A 19,965-nucleotide genomic window follows, 5' to 3' on the forward strand; every position below is an offset into this window, starting at 1 on the left:
TGTGTTGAAATAATTAAATATGCTTCAGTAAAGTGAAAAAAAGCACATCCGTGTCAACCACTCCGTGCTGTACATGCCACTGTAACTACGAGTAAGAACAACCTACGTTTGAAGCTTGAGGTATAATCGGGTCAGGAGCACCCCCTGGTCTATCTTATCTGGTTTGGGGTGGGGTTGTGGAATGTGATTTACTGGCTGTTTTCATTGGGGTAACCGTAAGTAAGTCACTCTACCTAGCACCCGATCTCTCCCCTCGCTCTACATTTCCCGGGACTGAGGGCAACAGTCACGCCGCTGGAGAATCAAGGTGAGTGTCAGCCATCTTACGTTTGCTTGAAAGACGCACTTTGACATATTTATTTCGCCTTGAGTGAGTGAGTAACATCACAGCAAGAACTAAACTGTACTATTTCGCCTTGGGTAAGCGAGTAACATCACAGCAAGAAGTAAACGGTACTATTTCGCCTTGAGTGAGTGAGTAACATCACAGCAAGAAGTAAACGGTACTATTTCGCCTTGAGTAAGTGAGTAACATCATAGCAAGAACTAAACGGTACTATTTCGCCTTGGGTAAGCGAGTAACATCACAGCAAGAAGTAAACGGTACTATTTCGCCTTGAGTGAGTGAGGGACATCAGAGCAAGAACTAAACGGTATATTTCGCCTTGAGTGAGTGAGTAACATCACAGCAAGAAGTAAACGGTATATTTCGCCTTGAGTGAGTGAGTAACATCACAGCAAGAAGTAAATGGTACTATTTCGCCTTGAGTGAGTGAGTAACATCACAGCAAGAAGTAAACGGTACTATTTCGCCTTGAGTGAGTGAGTAACATCACAGCAAGAACTAAACGGTACTATTTCGCCTTGAGTGAGTGAGGGACATCAGAGCAAGAACTAAACGGTACTATTTCGCCTTGAGTGAGTGAGTAACATCACAGCAAGAAGTAAACGGTACTATTTCGCCTAGGGTAAGCGAGTAACATCACAGCAAGAACCAAACGGTACTATTTCGCCTTGAGTTAGCGAGTAACATCATAGCAAGAACTAAACGGTACTATTTTGCCTTGAGTGAGTGAGTGACATCAGAGCAAGAACTAAACAATATTATGCTGCTAAATAGTCGTGCACTGTAGAGCTGATCGTTTTGTGCCTGTGTGTGTGTGAGTGCATCTGGTCAGTATGTCAATCATGTCAGCTTTATGTGAGAGGAAAGCCCAATGTAATACAGATCCAAGACGTGTATCTATTTCATGCAACCCATGGACGTGGTGCCGATAGATCAGGGATCCTAATCGGGACGAGTATTGGATTCGAGCTCATGACGGGCAAGCTCCGGCGCCTAGACTACTTGGTCTCCCATGCTTGTTAGTGAACATGTTTCATCAGAACACGGGTAACTTAAACTCCATTGTGTCGACAAACTTCTACATGGTAACTCCGATGAGGACCTATAATTTCATGTAAGGTACCAGGATTTAACATGGCCTTTCTGTATAAATTACACGAAAGAGAATATTTGAAATCATTTGACAAACATTATTTTGATTCCAAAAAACAGAAGATCTCTAGAGATTTTATAAATGAATAGTTGGACAGACATATGCCCAAAATGAATAGTTAGTGGGTAAAAAGATATATGTTTTGTTTTGTTGAAAATACCCGTACGAACACCTTTATTTGATTGTTTGATGTTGCTCAGTGTATATATAGTTTGTGTGATACATCTGAGAACAAACTTTATTGTTCACACCCCACCCCACCCCACCCCAACTATACACATCAAATGCCTCGGATGCTTCCTAAATATACTCCTAATCATTTCTTGAACTCCCGCAACAGAGAAAAATTAAATGAACAATAGACACTGTTTCAAAATTATACCAAGAACACGTTTCCAGACATGATATGATATTAGGAAGCGAGATAGATTTGTTTTCCCTGTATGTATGTTTGCAATTGATAAGAACGACTTCCCTGCAGATTGTCACGTAAGAAAACCTCGGCCTTAGGTTAGGTGACTCTCGTGCCACGTGGTCCGGTGGGTGAGTGAGGAGAGTCATGGAGGGGGCGGGTGTGGGCGGGTATTAGGTTGGTGTAGGTTTAATAAACCCATTTCACCGAACCTATTACTAACTTCAAACACTTTCTTTCGCATATCATCAATTGTCTTTGATATAATTTGACGTCTATTGTTAAAACCGACTCAAAAGAAGCTGTGATAACTCACCCTCTATTGCTGATGAATTTCACTATTTATTTCGTTGTCAAGCCTTTTACAAGAAAGATTGTCATATGTCCCATCCAAATACTTATCTTGATCCAACGTAAACAGTCTGAAATGTCTTCTTAATGTTTGTCATTGATAGCATTCATGACCCGTGAAGATCCGGGGTAGAATAGGTCTTCAGCAACCCATGCTTGCTGTAAAAGGCGACAATGTTTGTCGTAAGAGGCGACTAAAGGGATCGGGTGGTCAGGCTCGCTGACTTGGTTGATGCATGTCATCAATCCCAATTGCGCGGATCGATGCTCATGATATTAATCACTGGATTGTCTGGTTCAGACTCGATTATTTACAGACCGCCGTCATATAGCTGGAATATTGCTGAGTGCGGCAACCAACCAAGCAACCAACCAACCATGAATTCGTACGTGAATACTAACCGCATCTTGCTATACATATCTGTATATATGTAATAATTAGTGTGAGCTCCTGTACCACCGTTGGTGGTTTATTGCTTGATTGATGTCAATCTAAAAACAATACACACCAACAGTGTTCTTATTACGCTTAGGAGGAATAAACTCAAGTCAACATGAGATAATACTGTTGGTTGGGTTAAAGAGATTGTGGTCTCATATTATTTTCAAAAACGTTGTAATTTGACCCTTAATTCAACGCATACCCCAGTTGTGAACCTTGATCTGTTTTGTTTGTTTGTTGTTTAACGCCGCACGAAGCCTTGACCTGACAGACGCATTCGTTGATTTCACCAAAGTGGTAAATGTCCACGACCCGCGCTTCTGACACAACGTGACATGTCTGCAATACATTTCAAAGCATTAAACCAAAACTATTATATGCTTGTATCGGCGTTTAACCCGAGTTTACCAGTCAACGACGAAGAGCAGTATCAGTGATGGGTCCAGGTGAGTGTGGGTGGGATAGTGACGTGATACGTTGCGTGATACCTTCAATATCACCATTTATCACGTGGCAATCTCGTAACGCCCTCGTTATCAAGACATACTCCCACATGACCGCTGTTTGACACATACCGGACAACATGTAGTCATACTGAGTCATACTGGTTTCTTGTCATACTGTCATGTAGTGTTACAAATTAACTCCTAGACGTTATGCCGCATATCAATATGTCAGGCTTCAGGCGCAACCAGTTGGTGTGTTATACAACGTAACATCCGCCTTAACCATTATTTATGCGTTAATGTCATATAATGTATGTCATGTAAATATGTACTAGTATTCAGAGTTGGGCCCCATGAAGATCCGGATTACAGTTGGTCTTTAGCAACACATGTATGTCGTAAGAGGCGACCAACGTGATCGGGTGGTCTTGGGTGAAGCATGTCATCGTTTTCTAGTTTCGTAGATCGATGCTCATGACGTCAATGACGTCATTGTCTGGACCAGACTCGATTATTTACAGCCCGCCGTCATATAGCTGGAATACTTCTGCGACGTTAAACAACAAACAACAAACATATTCAACACTTCACGTGATAGATAAACACTTACTCGATGCAACCCTTTCCATAATCATAAGAAATATCAGCTAAATCAGAGTCCATAGTTCGAATCCGATTATATGATACCCATGTGTTTTCAACCACTATAAAACGAGATGATACCAGGTGTTCGCAAAACGGTGAGCGTATCCTGCTCCACCGGTCGCATCTATCACAAACACATGGAAAGGCAAGTTAACTGTTCACCTGAAAGAAAACGGGGACATATGGAATACGACCGGAGTCAAAATGGGGAATTCATAGGACAGCATGTTTGTCACTTACGCATCACATTTGTAATGTCCTACACATGTCTAACATAATACTTTTTGAAAGCTTAACTGAGGACTTGAATGTTGTAACTGAGGAAGACACGTTTGAGCAATAGTCACATGACGCTCTTTGACACCTTTGTAAAATGAGCATGCTATATTTTGCCACAAATGTGAAATTGTTTTAAACAGTACCTACTAGTAACATGTTTTATAAACGTGTTGTCAAGAGCTTCCTAAATTTACTCCAAGGCTGTACTGAAAGATATCGGGGTTAGAATAGGTCTTCTGCAACCCATGCTTGTTGTAAGAGGCGACTATGCTTGTCGGTGGAGACGACTAACGGAATTGGGCGGTCAGGCTCGCTGCTTGGTTGACGCATTTTATCGTATCACAATTGCGTAGATCGATGCTCATGACATCAATCACTGGATTGTCAGGTCCAGAATCGAGTATTTACATACAGACGTCATATCGCCGGGATATTGCTGAGTGCGGCGTTAAACAACAAGCAAACAAACAAAAACTGAAAGCTAAGTCCATCAATGTGTAGTAATGCTATCCTTATAATAGGCAAGTCGAGATAAGCGGACAGTAAGGACGCCAGTATTTTATGAGGACATCTTGTTATTTATATAATCGAGAAATTATGATGTAAAATAATAATCATACACACCCCACACACCCAATAAAAAAAATAATCATTTCCCTAATTGCCTCAGTCGACAAGCATCAGCTGCTTTACAGACCAATTCTAACCTGGATCATCACGGGTTTGTCTTAATTTCATGTAAAAATGACACGGATATTTGCTGTTGGAAAATAGATTCATCACATCGGACAGCAGTAGCTTGCCTTAGGGGGGACTGTCGAAAAACTAAGAATTCGCGATATAGAGAGGATGGGTATCAAGTCTTATATCCGGGTTCGCACGTGGCGAAATGAAATATGGACCCAGTTTGACCCCACCCAATAAGCACAGACCCGACATATTGCGGGGGTTGACCCAGGCAAGTTTTTGTTATAAGATAGGACGATTAATTCTGGCTTTTGTCTTTGACATTCCACGAGCAGACGACAACATCCCGTGAATCATTTGGTCACATGACCACATATCGTCTGCGTGTACGCTACCGGTGCAACTCGCGAAAGGCCACTCGAAGCTTTGACGTTCAGTCGATGTTGAACAGGTAAGTTGATATACGTGTATCGAAGTGATGGGCGAAGGTCAGCTGTTCATCTGGACGAGCTGATGACTTGATTATATCTACTTGTATGATATGTGTGGTGTGTAATTTTCACTGACGACGCAGAACCGAGTGAGTACTCAGGCGGTGCATCCTTGGGCTAAAAATAAGTTTGTCCGCTGAAGATATGTTGGGCAAAGGTGTGTTGTCTCAGCGTGCCTCTTCTTGTGCAATTGTGTTATGCGATACTCGTATCGAGTGAATCTGGGAGTTTCGTGTATGTTATGTTTAAAATGTGAAGTGAAAGATCACGTGTATTACAAGCCAGTCTGTACCGGATCTGTGGATCATTTATATGTTTATCATTTCGTTTTTGGGGAGGGAGTATAGACACATATCCGAATTATCTTTGTATCATTTATACGACAATAGATAACCCAGGAATAAAGGAAGTGTTAGCAACGATTCCCAATTTAAACATTTCCTAATTCTTGTTAAGATGTCAGCTTCAAAGATCATTACATAGAAGTGTTTTTAATATTTTGTTTAACATAATTTGAATGGTAGCTTAAACTACCTATGAATTTATATTCCTAAATTGTCGCCATGGGTACTTAGATAAAAATCTCAGATAACACGTACCCTGACGTGGCTTTCATATTGCCGATTCGGTCTTTGTATGGATTTTGTCACAGAAATACACGCACCTGCATCCATCACAGCAGATAGTCTGTATATAAGTCAGTGTTAATCACTGTAGACCCACCGGCTGCTGACGATGGGGCAGTGTCCACATCCATTGAAATACGTGCCCCTCATTTACTTATTTACTTATCTGCCGACCCACATTCTTCAAGCCTCCCTGACACCTCGCTGACTCTCAACAGAAAAGGACATGGTTCAGGAGCTCAGGATTGATAACCTGATCTTGGGTCGAGTTAACGTATTGTGGAGCCCTGGATAAGGATTATCATCGTTTCAGGTTAACAAATATTGAGGGTGCTACGGCACTCATAATCAATGCCTGAATCGCGGAAAACAAACAATAAAAACAAAGCAAATCTGCTGTGTTAGTGTGATGAGACCTGGGTAGTTTTTTTCCTTCGTTTCACCAAAATGGTTAATGTCTACGATCTGCGTCACACACCACATAAGAATTACACCCCATTATTTGTTACTAAAATGTCAAAGTTGAGGTTAAATCCAGCTCTCGCATTTTGTGTGGGAGTCGTTGACCTCCCAAGTCTGATCTTGATCACATCAATAGAGGGTGTGATGGACACACCGGGGCAGAATAGGTACCCAGTTAAACCCTCGATCTTGATTGTCGTAATCGTGTGGATTGGTTGGTTACAATGTTTGACATGGCTTGTTCATCGAACCTCGTGTTGTCAACCAATGGTTTGCCTGGTCCAGACTCATATTTACCAGCCGTCGTGATATTGCTTGATTATTCTGGCAGTGCCGTAAAATAGCATTCACTGACTCGAATGAGGTTGAAATGAAATGAAAGGTGTGAAACGGAAATGCCAACATAGAGGTATCCTCGATATTTACTGCAAAATTGACCGTAGCGAGCCGTGGATGTTCACACAAAAGCTTCGTACGAACATTCAACTTGACGCATCCTCGATTACACAGTGTCTTGTATCTCCATTCTGTTATGTGAAATACCCTGGCTATAGACCCAGTCGCTACCGTTGCTTCGTTTTTTCAATCGGTTCAAATGGCAATGACGTTAAAATAGCCGTCCATTCAAATTACTGTCATATTTTAGAAATGGGAACGAAAAGAGGCTATTTATTTAAAAAATAATGGCGGTAGGATACCCTGAATAGCTGAGGGTTCATATAACGATGAACTAGGTTTTCACCGATCTGTTAATGTGTGTAGAGGATGACCAAGAAGGAAAACCTGGTTAGGGGAGTGTGTGATAGAAATTTTCAGTCAGAAATTTACTCAGTTTAGAGTCAGTTAGCTGTTTGGAGAATGAGTGCCCGATAAGGCCGAATGTCCAACGCCGATAGTTACAGGGTGCCGGACCGGAGACAGTGGACCTCTCTGATAAGTTGAAAAATCTCTTGTGAAATTGTTGAAAAGTGTTCACATGGCTAGCATGTTGCCGTTAATTCCTTAATGTTTAAATTTGGACTCACGGCAACATCAAATATACTGGTGTGACAACATGAGTGAAAAGGGACGCTAAGAGGCATCAATAAATAGAACTATCCGATTACATAGGCATATTATTTGATGGGTGTATTGACTTTTAACTTGGATATTATGTATTATTCGTGTCAATAATCGGTTGCACTTGGTATGTAAGCTAAACAAAAAGACATGTTCTGCAGGCGTGAAAACTAAAACGTTAAAATAAATACTGAAAACTAAATAATCTTGACGGTAAATGACAGGTAAACAGAAGGGTGTAGTTGCAGAATGAATCACCTGTCTGGAATGCACTGTGACTATCGACTGTTTTAGGTAAGAGGACGCTCAAGTACATGTACCTGTATTTCAAATATAAGGATACATTTCAGGACGGGGGATTTCAAGGAATTCAACCCGTGTCGGAAAAGAATACATCGAAACAATTGTTACTCGAACCTCTGTGTACCATCGATGGTAGGTCGAATTAACCGTTGTACGATACAAGCAGAGTCAATAATAGACCAATAGTGAATACATGACACTTATTTATGGATAGCAACTTCTTTTGTTCTTTATACGGCGTATCAGAGCTACTTCTTGCCCCTTATTGCGTAGATCGATGATAGATGCTCATGTTGTCAATCACTGGATTGTCTGGTCCAGACTCGATTATTTACAGACCGCCGTCATAAAGCTGGAATATTGTTTTGTGCGGCGTTAAACAACAACCAACCAACCAAACTCTTGCTCACCTATGAAATGTCACTATTGTGAGTGTACAACATACCCACGAGGCAACAGATGAATCCCGAGCCTCCATTTTACAATGGTGCTGACACAAAGATTTGTCCACTTTCACCAAATATCAGTCCATTCTGTTATCTAAGTAACGAATGCGGTTGGTCGAATCAAGAAACGTCTATGACTTACACCTAACTCACCCTGATAGATAAGACAACCATTTCGATTTATGCAGACGGTGAAACAGACGCGTTCATTTGAGGAGTCTTTGTTATAGAATGCTGTGTCGATTTTTCACAATACACCACAAAGGATAAGCTTCACAAATTTTGGTAATATGGGCAATCGAACCCTTAGTCTGAGTGCGACAAGCAAAGGCGTGATCAGTAAAATATATGCTACTGGTATACAAACTAGTGTCCACTTGGGCTCAAATAATCAAACGTGGCTGCGGGTCAGCCTCATCTTGTAACTGGTCACATCGCCCTCGTGTCAACTTGACTTCTCACCGGACATGAGTTGGCGAGTCAACTTATCTTGTGACAGCAGTGTTAAACATCACATTGCGTCGTTACCATGGAGTCACGATTTGCTTTTTTATCAGTTCATCGCTGGAGATTCTTGTTTTGTTTGTTTGTTTGTTGTTTAACGCCAAATTCAGGAATATTCCAGCTGTATGACGGCGGTCTGTAAATAATCGAGTATGGACCAGACAATCCAGTGATTGACATCATGAGCATCGATCTACGCAATTGAGATACGACATGCATCAACCAAGTCAGCGAGCCTGACCACCCGATCCGGCTTATTGTTAGACCGCCTCTAACTATAAGCATAGTATTGGAGCAGTAATATTTACAATATTTTGTTAACACTTTTGACGTTATATTGCATAAGGATAATAAACTAATTGAAATGCAATCGACTTAGGGTTGTATAACAACGTAATGTGACTATCAGATATACGTAACTACAAATTCTTAGTCAGGGTGGTCTAATACAGAATAACTATTGTGATTGTCATAATCATTCCTCCAAGTAACTTCAATACAATCGCTTTTAGTGGTCATGGAACTACTTTGCATGAAGTACCCCTCCATCTCTATTCAGAATATTCTCCAGAAAGGCTCTTATCTCTCCACGGTTGATCTGCTGACGATCCTTTGCCTTTGTAATGCATGGGTATAACACTCTACATCACCTAGTTCGGTATGTACACCACGGTGTACGAGAATTAGTGAAGTAAGACGTACTCGTACCACCTAACTCAGTCCTTATACACTGAATAGGCGCTACATGTTAGCACCATACGTCATGTGAATGTGGATCATCTTACGAAGTTAGCATAATAGGTGGCCATGTTGGTTAATGAGCTTATGGCTGATGTGAAGCATGGATCACATGATCCAGTACCTGTGAAAATGATGGTCAAGGATATGACATAGAAGATCAGGGTTCACAAAAATGTTTATTTGTTTAACACCACACACAACAATACTCCAGCTATATGACGTCGGTCTATAAATAATTTAGTCTGGACCAGACAATTCAGCGATTGACATCATGAGCATCGATCCACGCAATTGGGGTACGATGACATGCATCAACCAAGTCAGGGTGCCTCACCTCCCGATCCCGTCAGTCGCCTCTTACGACAATGATATAATCCCTTCTTACGGCAAGCATGGGTTGCTGAAGACCTATTTTAACCCGGATGTTCACGGGTCTCACATAAATGATACTGGGTTTTTCAGGGGCATAGTTGAAGAACCAGGGACATTTTGCTATCCGAGGCAGTAGAAGAGAACAACAGGGCAATCTCATGACTCGGATATAGCTGCGAGTGACTCATTTTATTGAGGGTAAATGTTGCATCAGGATTGTTATTCGTGAACTCAATTAATCAATTTTTAATTCTGCACTGAAGAGTATCGTTCACAAATATTATTTCACTCAAAAAAAAGAGTTGTTTTACCTTACATCTCGGCATGAGAAAGCACCTATTTCTGCTGGGGGAAATTATCAAGAGATTCAAATTTGGGATGGACGAAGTAACATTCTGATATATACTTCCTTTCTTAATGATTAACATCTTGGACACACAAGAAGAATGTTATGCTATTCCCCCACTACAGTACACAACAAGCAATAAACTTCAACATGATTAAAGCAATAACAATCCAAAATCAAAATAAAAAAAGGTGTCCTTGGCACAGCTTTAAAATTTGAAACACTTTCATTCACAGTTTCCATTCCCATTCGTGTGTAGTAGTGAGAGAAAATGTCTGCCTGATAAGGCCATATGTGGGACTATGTACGGAGACAATCTCTTAGATAAGCACGTCTAATCATTGTTACAGCTTTGTCAGCAAACACCCACATACCCTCCAATCTGCTCGCACATACCAGGCTAGGTAAATGTTTGACTATCCATACTGACAATCAAATTCTATTTAGAGAAGGGCAGATTTGTGTATCTAGCGGGACCGGGCTTTATTGAATACATGTTCCGACAGCATTTCGTCTTTGAGACCTCATTTTGTAAGTCCAAATAATTGACACGTATCATGCAAGTGATATTCACTAGTGTGGTCAAATAAAAAACCCAACTGACCAACCCAGTGTGTTGGAGGCTTAACGCCGCACTGGCAGCGATCTGTAAATAATCAAGTCGGGATAAGACAATCATTGACTGACATGCTGAACATCCATATCCTTACACTTATTGGCAAGAGAAGGAAGATAACGGTATATGTCCACAAATATTGTTTATAACTGTTCAGCATTCATTCTTTGTTTTACTCGCCTTTATGGTGATTAGCCTTCAAGACACTACACTTTTGTGTTAGCTTTGATGCATGTGAAAATGAGTTGACAGTATCGTATTTTGTTTTTTTATCAAAACTCGCCGACCTTTTTCTAATCATCAAAACCAGAACGGAAAGGTTATCCCCAGTTTTAAATATTTCATTTTTAGCCCAACCTGATAAATGATAATAATGCCGATTTGACGTTAAATTTTAAATCGCTGACTAAAAAAAGGTTCCTTTTAGTTTCTTGTCTTTTTAGGGTGTGAAAGAATGACTTTACATTTTTATTTTGCAGTGTATGCATAGACATCATTCTAGAATTTAAACAATGATCGCACGAGCGCATGAATCAAGGTATATGTCATTGTCCCCATCACGTTTGTACTTCTATTGCGACACTTGTGTGTAGGTTCTGAATGTATCTGGATAGGCTGACCTTTACTTTGCCGCCCACTCGCCTTCATCATAAATCGGCACGGCCAGACTGTTTCTTGCAGTCTCATCACGATACGACTCGTAATTGTATAGTAATTGCTATTCTAATGTATGTTGACGTGTAGCCGTTCTACTGTTGCAAGGTATATTAGTACCTGCATTTAGCCAACACTACGATTAATGTGAAGAATTGCCCTGTTCTTGTGCGCGTTGCGTCACTGGACAATCCCTCATGTACTTTCTTAAAAATAGAGCTGGAGTCACGTGACTGACCAGGTAACTCCTATCATCTGTGACACATGTTAACACTAATTGTGACCTTAGATACACGTTTCCTTTTCCCTTTAAGTAGGCTGAGTATTTGTAAAAATATTTTCAACGTGGGTTTGTAATTTAATCCTTTAACATAAGGAAATAATTGCCCAATATAACGTATAGTACGTACATGAACGGATGTATACATTTTGTTACGGGTCACCTGATCCCGGATATGTCATTGAGCTGAAAACAAAACATTACACTTAACGCGTGCCGTCGGTGTTAATTCGATAATTAGAATCATCTTCTTTCAAAAGAAATTAGGATAATCTCACTGTTTCACCATTAATTATTTCTAAATATTACGGTTTCTTATCACACATGCATATTAAGGTAAATATCACACAATATATTCACAATAAAGCAATAATGGGAAAAGTAACAACTTGTCACGTTTTTCGGAGGATCGTGTTGTCTTTCGGGGACGTTGTACAGACAGTACTCGTCACGTATGTCGTAGGATCGTGTTGTCTTTCGGGGATGTTGTGCAGACAGTACTCTTCACGTATATCGTAGGATCGTGTTGTCTTTCGGGGACGTTGTGCAGACAGTACTCGTCACGTATGTCGTAGGATCGTGTTGTCTTTCGGGAACGTTGTGTATGCAGTGATTGTGTCTTTTCTGTATTTCAGAGTTTGGTTGTAATTCACAGTCAAGATGGCCTTCATGTCCAGCAGAATCGTAAGTATTCTACAGAACACACACCGTAGATTCACAGTAGAATATATCATTGAAGGTAATGACAGTGGCAGTTTGATATAAGGAAATTGCTAAAGGAAGTTTTTGTTAAAATCGTCTTTGCATTGCACCAACATAGGCAAATAGGTCCCCAATACTGAGGCACTAAATGCTGGCTGGTGGATTACCTGTGATCGGATATCTCCGGGAAGCGTCTTGAGGCAATGAAGAGGCTCACTTTGTGTGTCGCACTACCAACCACTGCACCCGTGAAGATCCCGGGTAGAATAGGTCTTCAGCATCCCCTGCTTGCTGTAAAAGGCGACTATGCTTGGTGAGGCGACTCACGGGATCGGGTGGTCAGGCTCGCTGACTTGGTTTATGCATGTCATCGTGTCCCAATTGCATGGATCGATGCTCACGATGTCAATCACTGGATTGTCTGATCCAGATTCGATTATTTACAGACCACCGTCATAAAACTGGAATATTGCTGAGTGCGGCGTTAAGCAACATATAAGCAAAAAACAACCACTGGTGTGTAACCATGGAACTGTGTTGAAAGATTCTTAGTATCTTTAAAATTTGCGAATATATGTTTGATTTGCAGTAGACTTGTTAAGGTCGTCTCATCTGCTCCCTGTGGTACAAGATTTACCCTGAATATTATCCTCTGTCTAAAGACGAAATTATGCATACACGAATTAGAAATATATATTTTGATCTGTTTGCAAAATCATCATCGAAAATTGATATTTTATGGAGTTATGGACCTTGTTTTATATTTTTGATATGATGCCAATGGGGACAAGTTTCTCGGGAAAAGACATTATTATGTGATGAACATGATATCAATTTGAAACCGACATCGGTAGTAGTAGTAGCAGCAGCAGCAGCAGTAGTAGTAGCAGTAGCAGCAGCAGCAGTAGTAGCAGTAGCAGCAGCAGCAGTAGCAGTAGTAGCAGTAGCACCAGCAGCAGCAGTAGTAGTAGTAGTAGTAGTAGTATATGTAGTAGTAGTAGTAATGAATATGTTATTGGCTCTTTTTTTCTTGCGATAGTGGAAGGCCATGTTACAGCAGATGAGGACTAACTGTACATGGGCTTAAATGATAAAATGTTACTGAAATACAAGCAAAGCGAAATTCATGGAAAGCACATAAGTGCACGCGACCGTTTTCAAATTTGCAGTATCGGTTCCTTCCCTGTTTAATCAGAACGTTTCTCACGTCAAGCTGACGCGCTATGATAAAACTGTGGTCAAATTATGATTATGTTTATCCATGCTACATGCTCCTCTACTATCACATAATCACCATTATTGTACTGAGTATTCTGTTGTGTCCTCAGATATAACGTCACCAATGATGTGCTTGTATGTCAGTGGTGATGTTTGAGTCCCCCACAAATCACTGTAACCAACGTTATTAAATGCGTAGGGGCCTTGAAAAATGTCCCCGAAAATGCTTGAAAACACAATTATGCCCCATACTGTTGAAAAAATGACTGCCACAAAAATTGCATTCCAGTTTTTAAAGAAAATATATTTAGGCTCATTGTTGTGATTAAAAAATATATCAGCTGAAACAAAATCTTGTCATTATCAAGTCCTATTATTAGTTAATCCAAGGGTACTTGTAAGGGTACACTTTTCATGAGGTGCCTGGTCTTGGAGGCGGAGATTTCCACACTGCACACTTTAAACTCATTTTTTCATATTTAAGAAGCTTTTTTGTCAGTAGATTAAGTAAGATATTAATACATCTGTCAAGACAATTCTATGAATATTGTTTTGATCATTTGGATAAATGTATTGTGGTATGCCTACACATTAACGGCATGGGGTATCTTGAGTCATATGTTCATGTAGGGCCAGATTTCCTATAAAATGTTACACCACTGATCTATCCAAATACCTACCCTTCGCATTGGGAAGTGGACGCCCTCACACGGCGAATGTGTAGCGTGTGGTGAAAAGTGACAATATAGGAGACATCTCATGAGACAGTTGAGAACATTCTGAGAAATGAACTAGGCATTTCCAAGATTTCAGTACGCTAGGCTCCAAATCTTCTGACGTCTGGTCAGAAACGCTCCAATTTTTCACCTCTTGTGATAATTCACGTCATTTTCAAGCAGATCCAGCTGTAGTTTGTTGAGCGATTTGTAACCATGGATGAGTCTTGGGTTCACCACTATCAGCCAGTCAAAGCTGTGGAAACGTCTCCTCTGAAAAAGACAAAGTCTGTTCCACCAGCTGGCAAGGTGATGGCTACAAGTTTTCGGGGATTCCAAAAGAATCCTATTGTGAACTACCCCTTGAAAGGTCGAACCATTTTATGACAAATAGTTATCTATTCTGCGTAGACAACTGCATATGTGAGAATATCAAGGCTAAACGCCGTGGAAAACGGCACAGGTCTGTTGTATGTAAGGCATGACTATCTCTTTGAACTCATCAAACATCACTGTTTGATTGGCTTTCTAGAAGTTGGTGAGTTAATAATAAGAACGTACACCTTCATGGATAACAACTTCTGGTTTAATGCATGTAGCGACGTTTCGATGCAGAATCTTACACCGTTCTCCAGCTTGATTTTGGTATAAAAATCTACATCGCTACATACCAGAAGTTGTTATCTATATAGTTTACGTCCTTATTCTTATCACGGAACATCCTCCGTATTCACCAGATTTGTCACCGTGAGATTTCAACTCTTCCCATCCTGGCAAATGATTACGTCATTTCTTCTGTGGAGAACCTTTTACGCCATCGGGGGAAAGCCTTCTACGTCAGTGGGATCCAGGCACTCCATCATGTTTGGCCGAAGGATCTGGACCTTGGAATGAATTATAAAGATAATTAGCAACAACTCCATCAACACAGCCCATAATCGTTAGGCTCAGAACATTTAAACCACCCCTCGTAACTCTCGAATACATGGTCAGGTGGATGTATGTATACACGATGTCTGCAGCTGACACTGCTCGGCGCGGCAGATGGCGGCCACTGTAACCTGGCAACATGTAGAGGGATGACTGTTCATCACATGCTGACCATGCGTTTGTATGGGAAAACCGTGATGTCATGTTGGGGCACATGCAATTAACAACAGCTAAGTGGATGTCGACTGGACTGACTTAATAAGGCTTTTTGAATGGGGGACTTTGTGAATGGATAATTATGTAACACGTGATCCCTACTGAAAAGTAGCCGACAGTCAGAAAGTTGAGAATCATAAAACCTTTTATCGTTATTCACAGTTCACTGTAAATCAGTAAATATCATGGCCACAGCACATTTATACATCTGCTTGTGTTGGGTGCTTAGTCATAACGCAATTCGAGTTAATCAACGATGTACAAGGAAGAACGGGTTATATTTTTTCAGGGACTGAATGATGTTAGTTCTTACATCATGCATTGACCAAAACGTGCAGTACACTGTATATTGCATATTGCTTCAACTGACTAATCAGGTCTTAGAATCGCTATGGTGTGCAAATATCCGAAAGTTATTAAACACGATCGTTCAACCGTTTATAGGTAGACTCACCCGATATATGGAGTGTTTGTTTTGTTTTAAGGTGCGTGGTCGCATGTCCCTTATCTATTCGTGTCTCTCCCAACGTCCTTGTTGATTAACGTTTGGCGATATAAGGGCTTGTCAATCACGCCGTATTTACCGAAGCAAGATATGAAAATATTGTTCAAATGAAAAAAAGGTGTTTCAAAGTTTTTGTCAAAGGTTATGCATTACAATCCCCTTGAATTTCCGGGGCCTGATATCAGCACAATATGAAGACTTGTAAGAGCCGTCTGAACGAGGATAGGTCATGTAACATTTTACGACTTCAAGTACGTATGACCTTTCTGATAGGTCCAGACTCGATTATTTACAGACCGCCGTCATATAGCTGGAATATTGCTGAGTGCGGCGTTAAACAACAAACCAACCAAAAGTGTCGGCGTGGATCGTTCTTTTTTATTTCAGTGGCAGGTTTGCTTTGAAGATTCGATTATTGGCAGTTAGGACTAAGCCTAAATATTACTAACTGCCGCATGGAACAACATTCATTTACTCAGGAGACTTCTCAACATCGTTAGTATTGTTTGTAGAAAACAACTGCCAGTCCTGTACTTATAAGAGTAGAACGAATATGATTTGTTACAAGCATGATCTTTCATTTGCATTCTATATTTTCTACTGAGCAGTGTCCTTCCGTGATACATCCTCGATTATCCAGGGTACTATATATCCATTCTGTTATGATAAATTCCCTGGACCTATGTCCTACCAAATCTACGTTTTGAACCGTATTCGAAAGACATGTCGTTTAAAATTGGCGTCCAGTTAAATTACAGCAGAATTCCTGTGCAGTGAGTGACAAGAGAGGTGGATATGTTTCTGTTTCTGCAGAAACGTAGCTTTCGTGACGAATAGAATGGATCAAGCATATTTCTTTAAATAAAATTGATAATCGATTATGCCCATTATATAGCTGAGATATTGCTTAAACAACAAACTAGTGTCTGTATGTATGTGTCAAGGAAATATTAGATACAGATAAACAGTTTGGGAACTATGGAGCATATAAAAACATATCTACGATAATCTGTGATTTGTACTAAGACGAAGCTTGTCAAGGCCGGTGCGAAATCCGCATTGGACTTAAAACGATATGGAGTTGTGAACCGTAGCTGCGTATTATAGCAACCAGTGGATGTGAGGCAGTTAAAAAAGCACTATTAGCTACGGTATGCACAGTAATACGTGTGCAACGCTACTATGTGTATACAGGCGTGGGGAAGTAAGGACGGTCTATCATATTAGGTGTTTAATACACTCGCTAACCGATGTTCGTATAACTTCATCAACACTAAATCATGTCAGGGACCATGTAACATATGGTAGACGCTCCTGTTAATTAGCACTCATTTGAACAAAATCGATCGCTATGTCGCGTATAGCATTGTAAACAGCGACTCGTTGCTGCAGATTAATTTCGAAATGATTCGGATGTATAATATTACTTGTTGGGTTGATATTTTACGAGCGCTTCGAATGCATTGCGCCATTCTTACTCGGTCGAGACCCCACATTAGATATTTTCTAACTTTATTTGTCTTAATTAAGTAAGCTACAGTCGTGAAGATTATGGTTGATATTTGCGTATTTCCGGATTAATTCACAATTTAACTTTGAGTGTCAAGCACTCTAGACATACTAAGGATCCGCAAACAACTTCAGTTTCGTAATTTGGTGTAGAACGTGTGTCGTTTTCCGAAATTTTCACTACATGTTTACACGAATTAATATAAGTATCTTGACGTCACTTTCTTACGAAAATAGTCAGTTAAAAACCGTATGATACTCCGATATTCATGTACATGAGTGAGAGGGTGAATTTACCGCACTTTTCATAAAATCCCGTCACAACACGACAGGGGACACCCAAGAATGCTCGTGGGTTTCACCATAGAGGAAAACACTAAAGGATCTACCCTGCGCCACTTCGGGCTTTCCTCCCACGTCGAGATGACACGCGGTTTCATAACTGACATGCTTTCAAAACGACGTTAAACCAAACTCACTCTCTGTTTTGCCAAGAATATTTGCATCTTTCAAAATGCGACAGAGCTTTCATACCTCTTACACTCTATTAGTCTGTGCGATTGAAACAGTAAATATATGATATTTCTATATGAATTCCGCCTATTGGTTTTTGTTGATGTATAATTAAAAAATACAGCTTTATGATATCTGCATCGATCGTTTTTTAAGGGAATTGCAACCACGGAAGCCGAAACATTCTGCATTTTATTAGAACAGATAAAAATCTTCGTACATATTGACCAAAGAACCACTTTATTAACATTTTACAATACTAAATAAATATATCGGTACACATACGTGGTGGTTTCTCCGCACTCCGGTTGCAGTACATTATTAAACGTAACTTGATCCTGGTCGTCCTGGAATTTCTCAATTGGCACGTGCGTAAGGGAGGGCTCGTTTCGTAAGAAGTATCAGTGCTTTTGGTGATCATACACACTAAGTGCGAATCGAAGTTTCCGTAAATTGTAAATGGTTGTTGAGCGTTATTGAATATGTAGTGGCATCCTGCTTTTAGACACTGGCAGCGTCATTCAATGTGAACAGTTTCTGTAATAAGATATTTCACACTTCGATCCCTTGTTGGGTGGGGTTGAAAGGGGGCGTGTTCGTGGTCGCATGTGCTGCTTGGCTATGACAAGGAGTATCAAGGAAGAAGGAACATAACAGTCGGTAACGTGACATAGTGAGATATGAAGTTCAATGGTAAGCACGATACGTCTACCACACCGCTCGTGTAACAAACATGAAGATTTGGAACAGTCTAAATTAAAATTGCTCAGTGCTTTCCTCCGATCCGCTATTTCTTGTGTGGAGATCTGACAAAATCTCCACTCAGCAATATAGTCCCTGAGTCTGAATGTTGAATTGGTGGACAGTAGGGCTGGGACGAGTCCGAATTTACTACCCGGGTACCCACCACCCTATTACCCGACCCAATCCGGGTACGCACTGTAGGTCACAAGAGAGAGGTACAAAATGTCCGATTGGGCATTCTGTTACCATAGCACTGGCAAAACGAATTTGGATACATGTATTAAACAATCTGGTCATGCATACACTGACGTTGATTCAATTTATATCTTTATTCAAAGATATGAAAAGTCGGAAGGAGTGGGTGCATAGTCAGAAAGAAATGCGAACATTTGTGACTTGTAGTGTAGACACTTTAGACACTTTTTGTCATTTAACAATATATCAGAGGTCCGGGTAGTCCTGTGGGTACCCGGGTCCTACTCAGTACCCACCCGACCCGGGTACCCGAGTGGACACAGATAGGTCCAGGGTGTGAGGCTGAATCTAGGTGCCCAAGGGTCTTCTTTCCACTAATACTGGCTCCCGACATTCATTGTCTAGTTTCAGGCATGTTTCAGCAAAAACTTGTTTACTTGTTTATTATCATATGTTTTGGGGCTAATGGCTACGGAGGTAGACACCTTGTTTACTATTATCATGCCATTTTAAGCAAGAACTTCAAATTCTATATTTAGCTAAAACAAAACCCTGTAAACAATGATCAAGTAAAGTGTAACTTTTAGAACTGCTAAATTCTGTTAATGATTCATCCCATATCAGTGCTCATGCTCTCAGTCACAGGTTCAAGGGGGTAGTGGGGTAGCCCAGTGGTTAAAGCGTTCACCCATAGCTGGTGTCCCCCACAGTGATGTTGCTGGAATATTGCTAAAAGCGCCATAAAATCCAACTCACTCATTCACACAGGTTCAAGTATTTACAGGCTGCAGTATTATATATAGCTGGAACATTACTGACTGTGGTCTTAAGCAACATTGGCTCACTTGCAAACTCACAAACTATTCATAACATAAACAATAAGGCAAAAGTAGAGCAGAGAAAGTAAACGAGTGACCATCTACTCTGCCCCCCCTGGGATTCCAAGTTCATAAGAGTCCCAGCAAGCTAGGCTTGCGGAACCAACTAAATGGATCAGGTAGTCAAGATTTGGCTTTGTTGATTGTGTGTTGGCCTTCTATGACAAGGTGGGACTTG

At 40.6% G+C, this 19,965-nt stretch overlaps 1 protein-coding gene across 2 annotated transcripts in view; it reads left to right on the forward strand.

Moving 5' to 3' along the window:
• Nucleotides 1–216: 216 nt before the first annotated feature.
• The window catches only part of LOC139442851 (galectin-9-like), a 33,393-nt gene continuing 13,644 nt past the window's right edge, over nucleotides 217–19,965 (forward strand). The window contains exons 1-2 of one of the 2 annotated variants that reach the window (XM_071223752.1): nucleotides 217–307; nucleotides 12,297–12,345. In XM_071223752.1, the coding sequence (XP_071079853.1) occupies nucleotides 12,322–12,345 (24 nt within the window). In that variant the 5' untranslated portion in view covers nucleotides 217–307; nucleotides 12,297–12,321. Of the gene's footprint in view, nucleotides 308–5,077; nucleotides 5,213–12,296; nucleotides 12,346–19,965 lie in introns of those variants that run through there. The other variant, XM_071223751.1, reaches the window with a different exon arrangement.

This window comes from Haliotis cracherodii, unplaced genomic scaffold (assembly GCF_022045235.1).
Source record: "Haliotis cracherodii isolate W230 unplaced genomic scaffold, xgHalCrac1.p SCAF_5, whole genome shotgun sequence".
NCBI lineage: Eukaryota > Metazoa > Mollusca > Gastropoda > Lepetellida > Haliotidae > Haliotis > Haliotis cracherodii.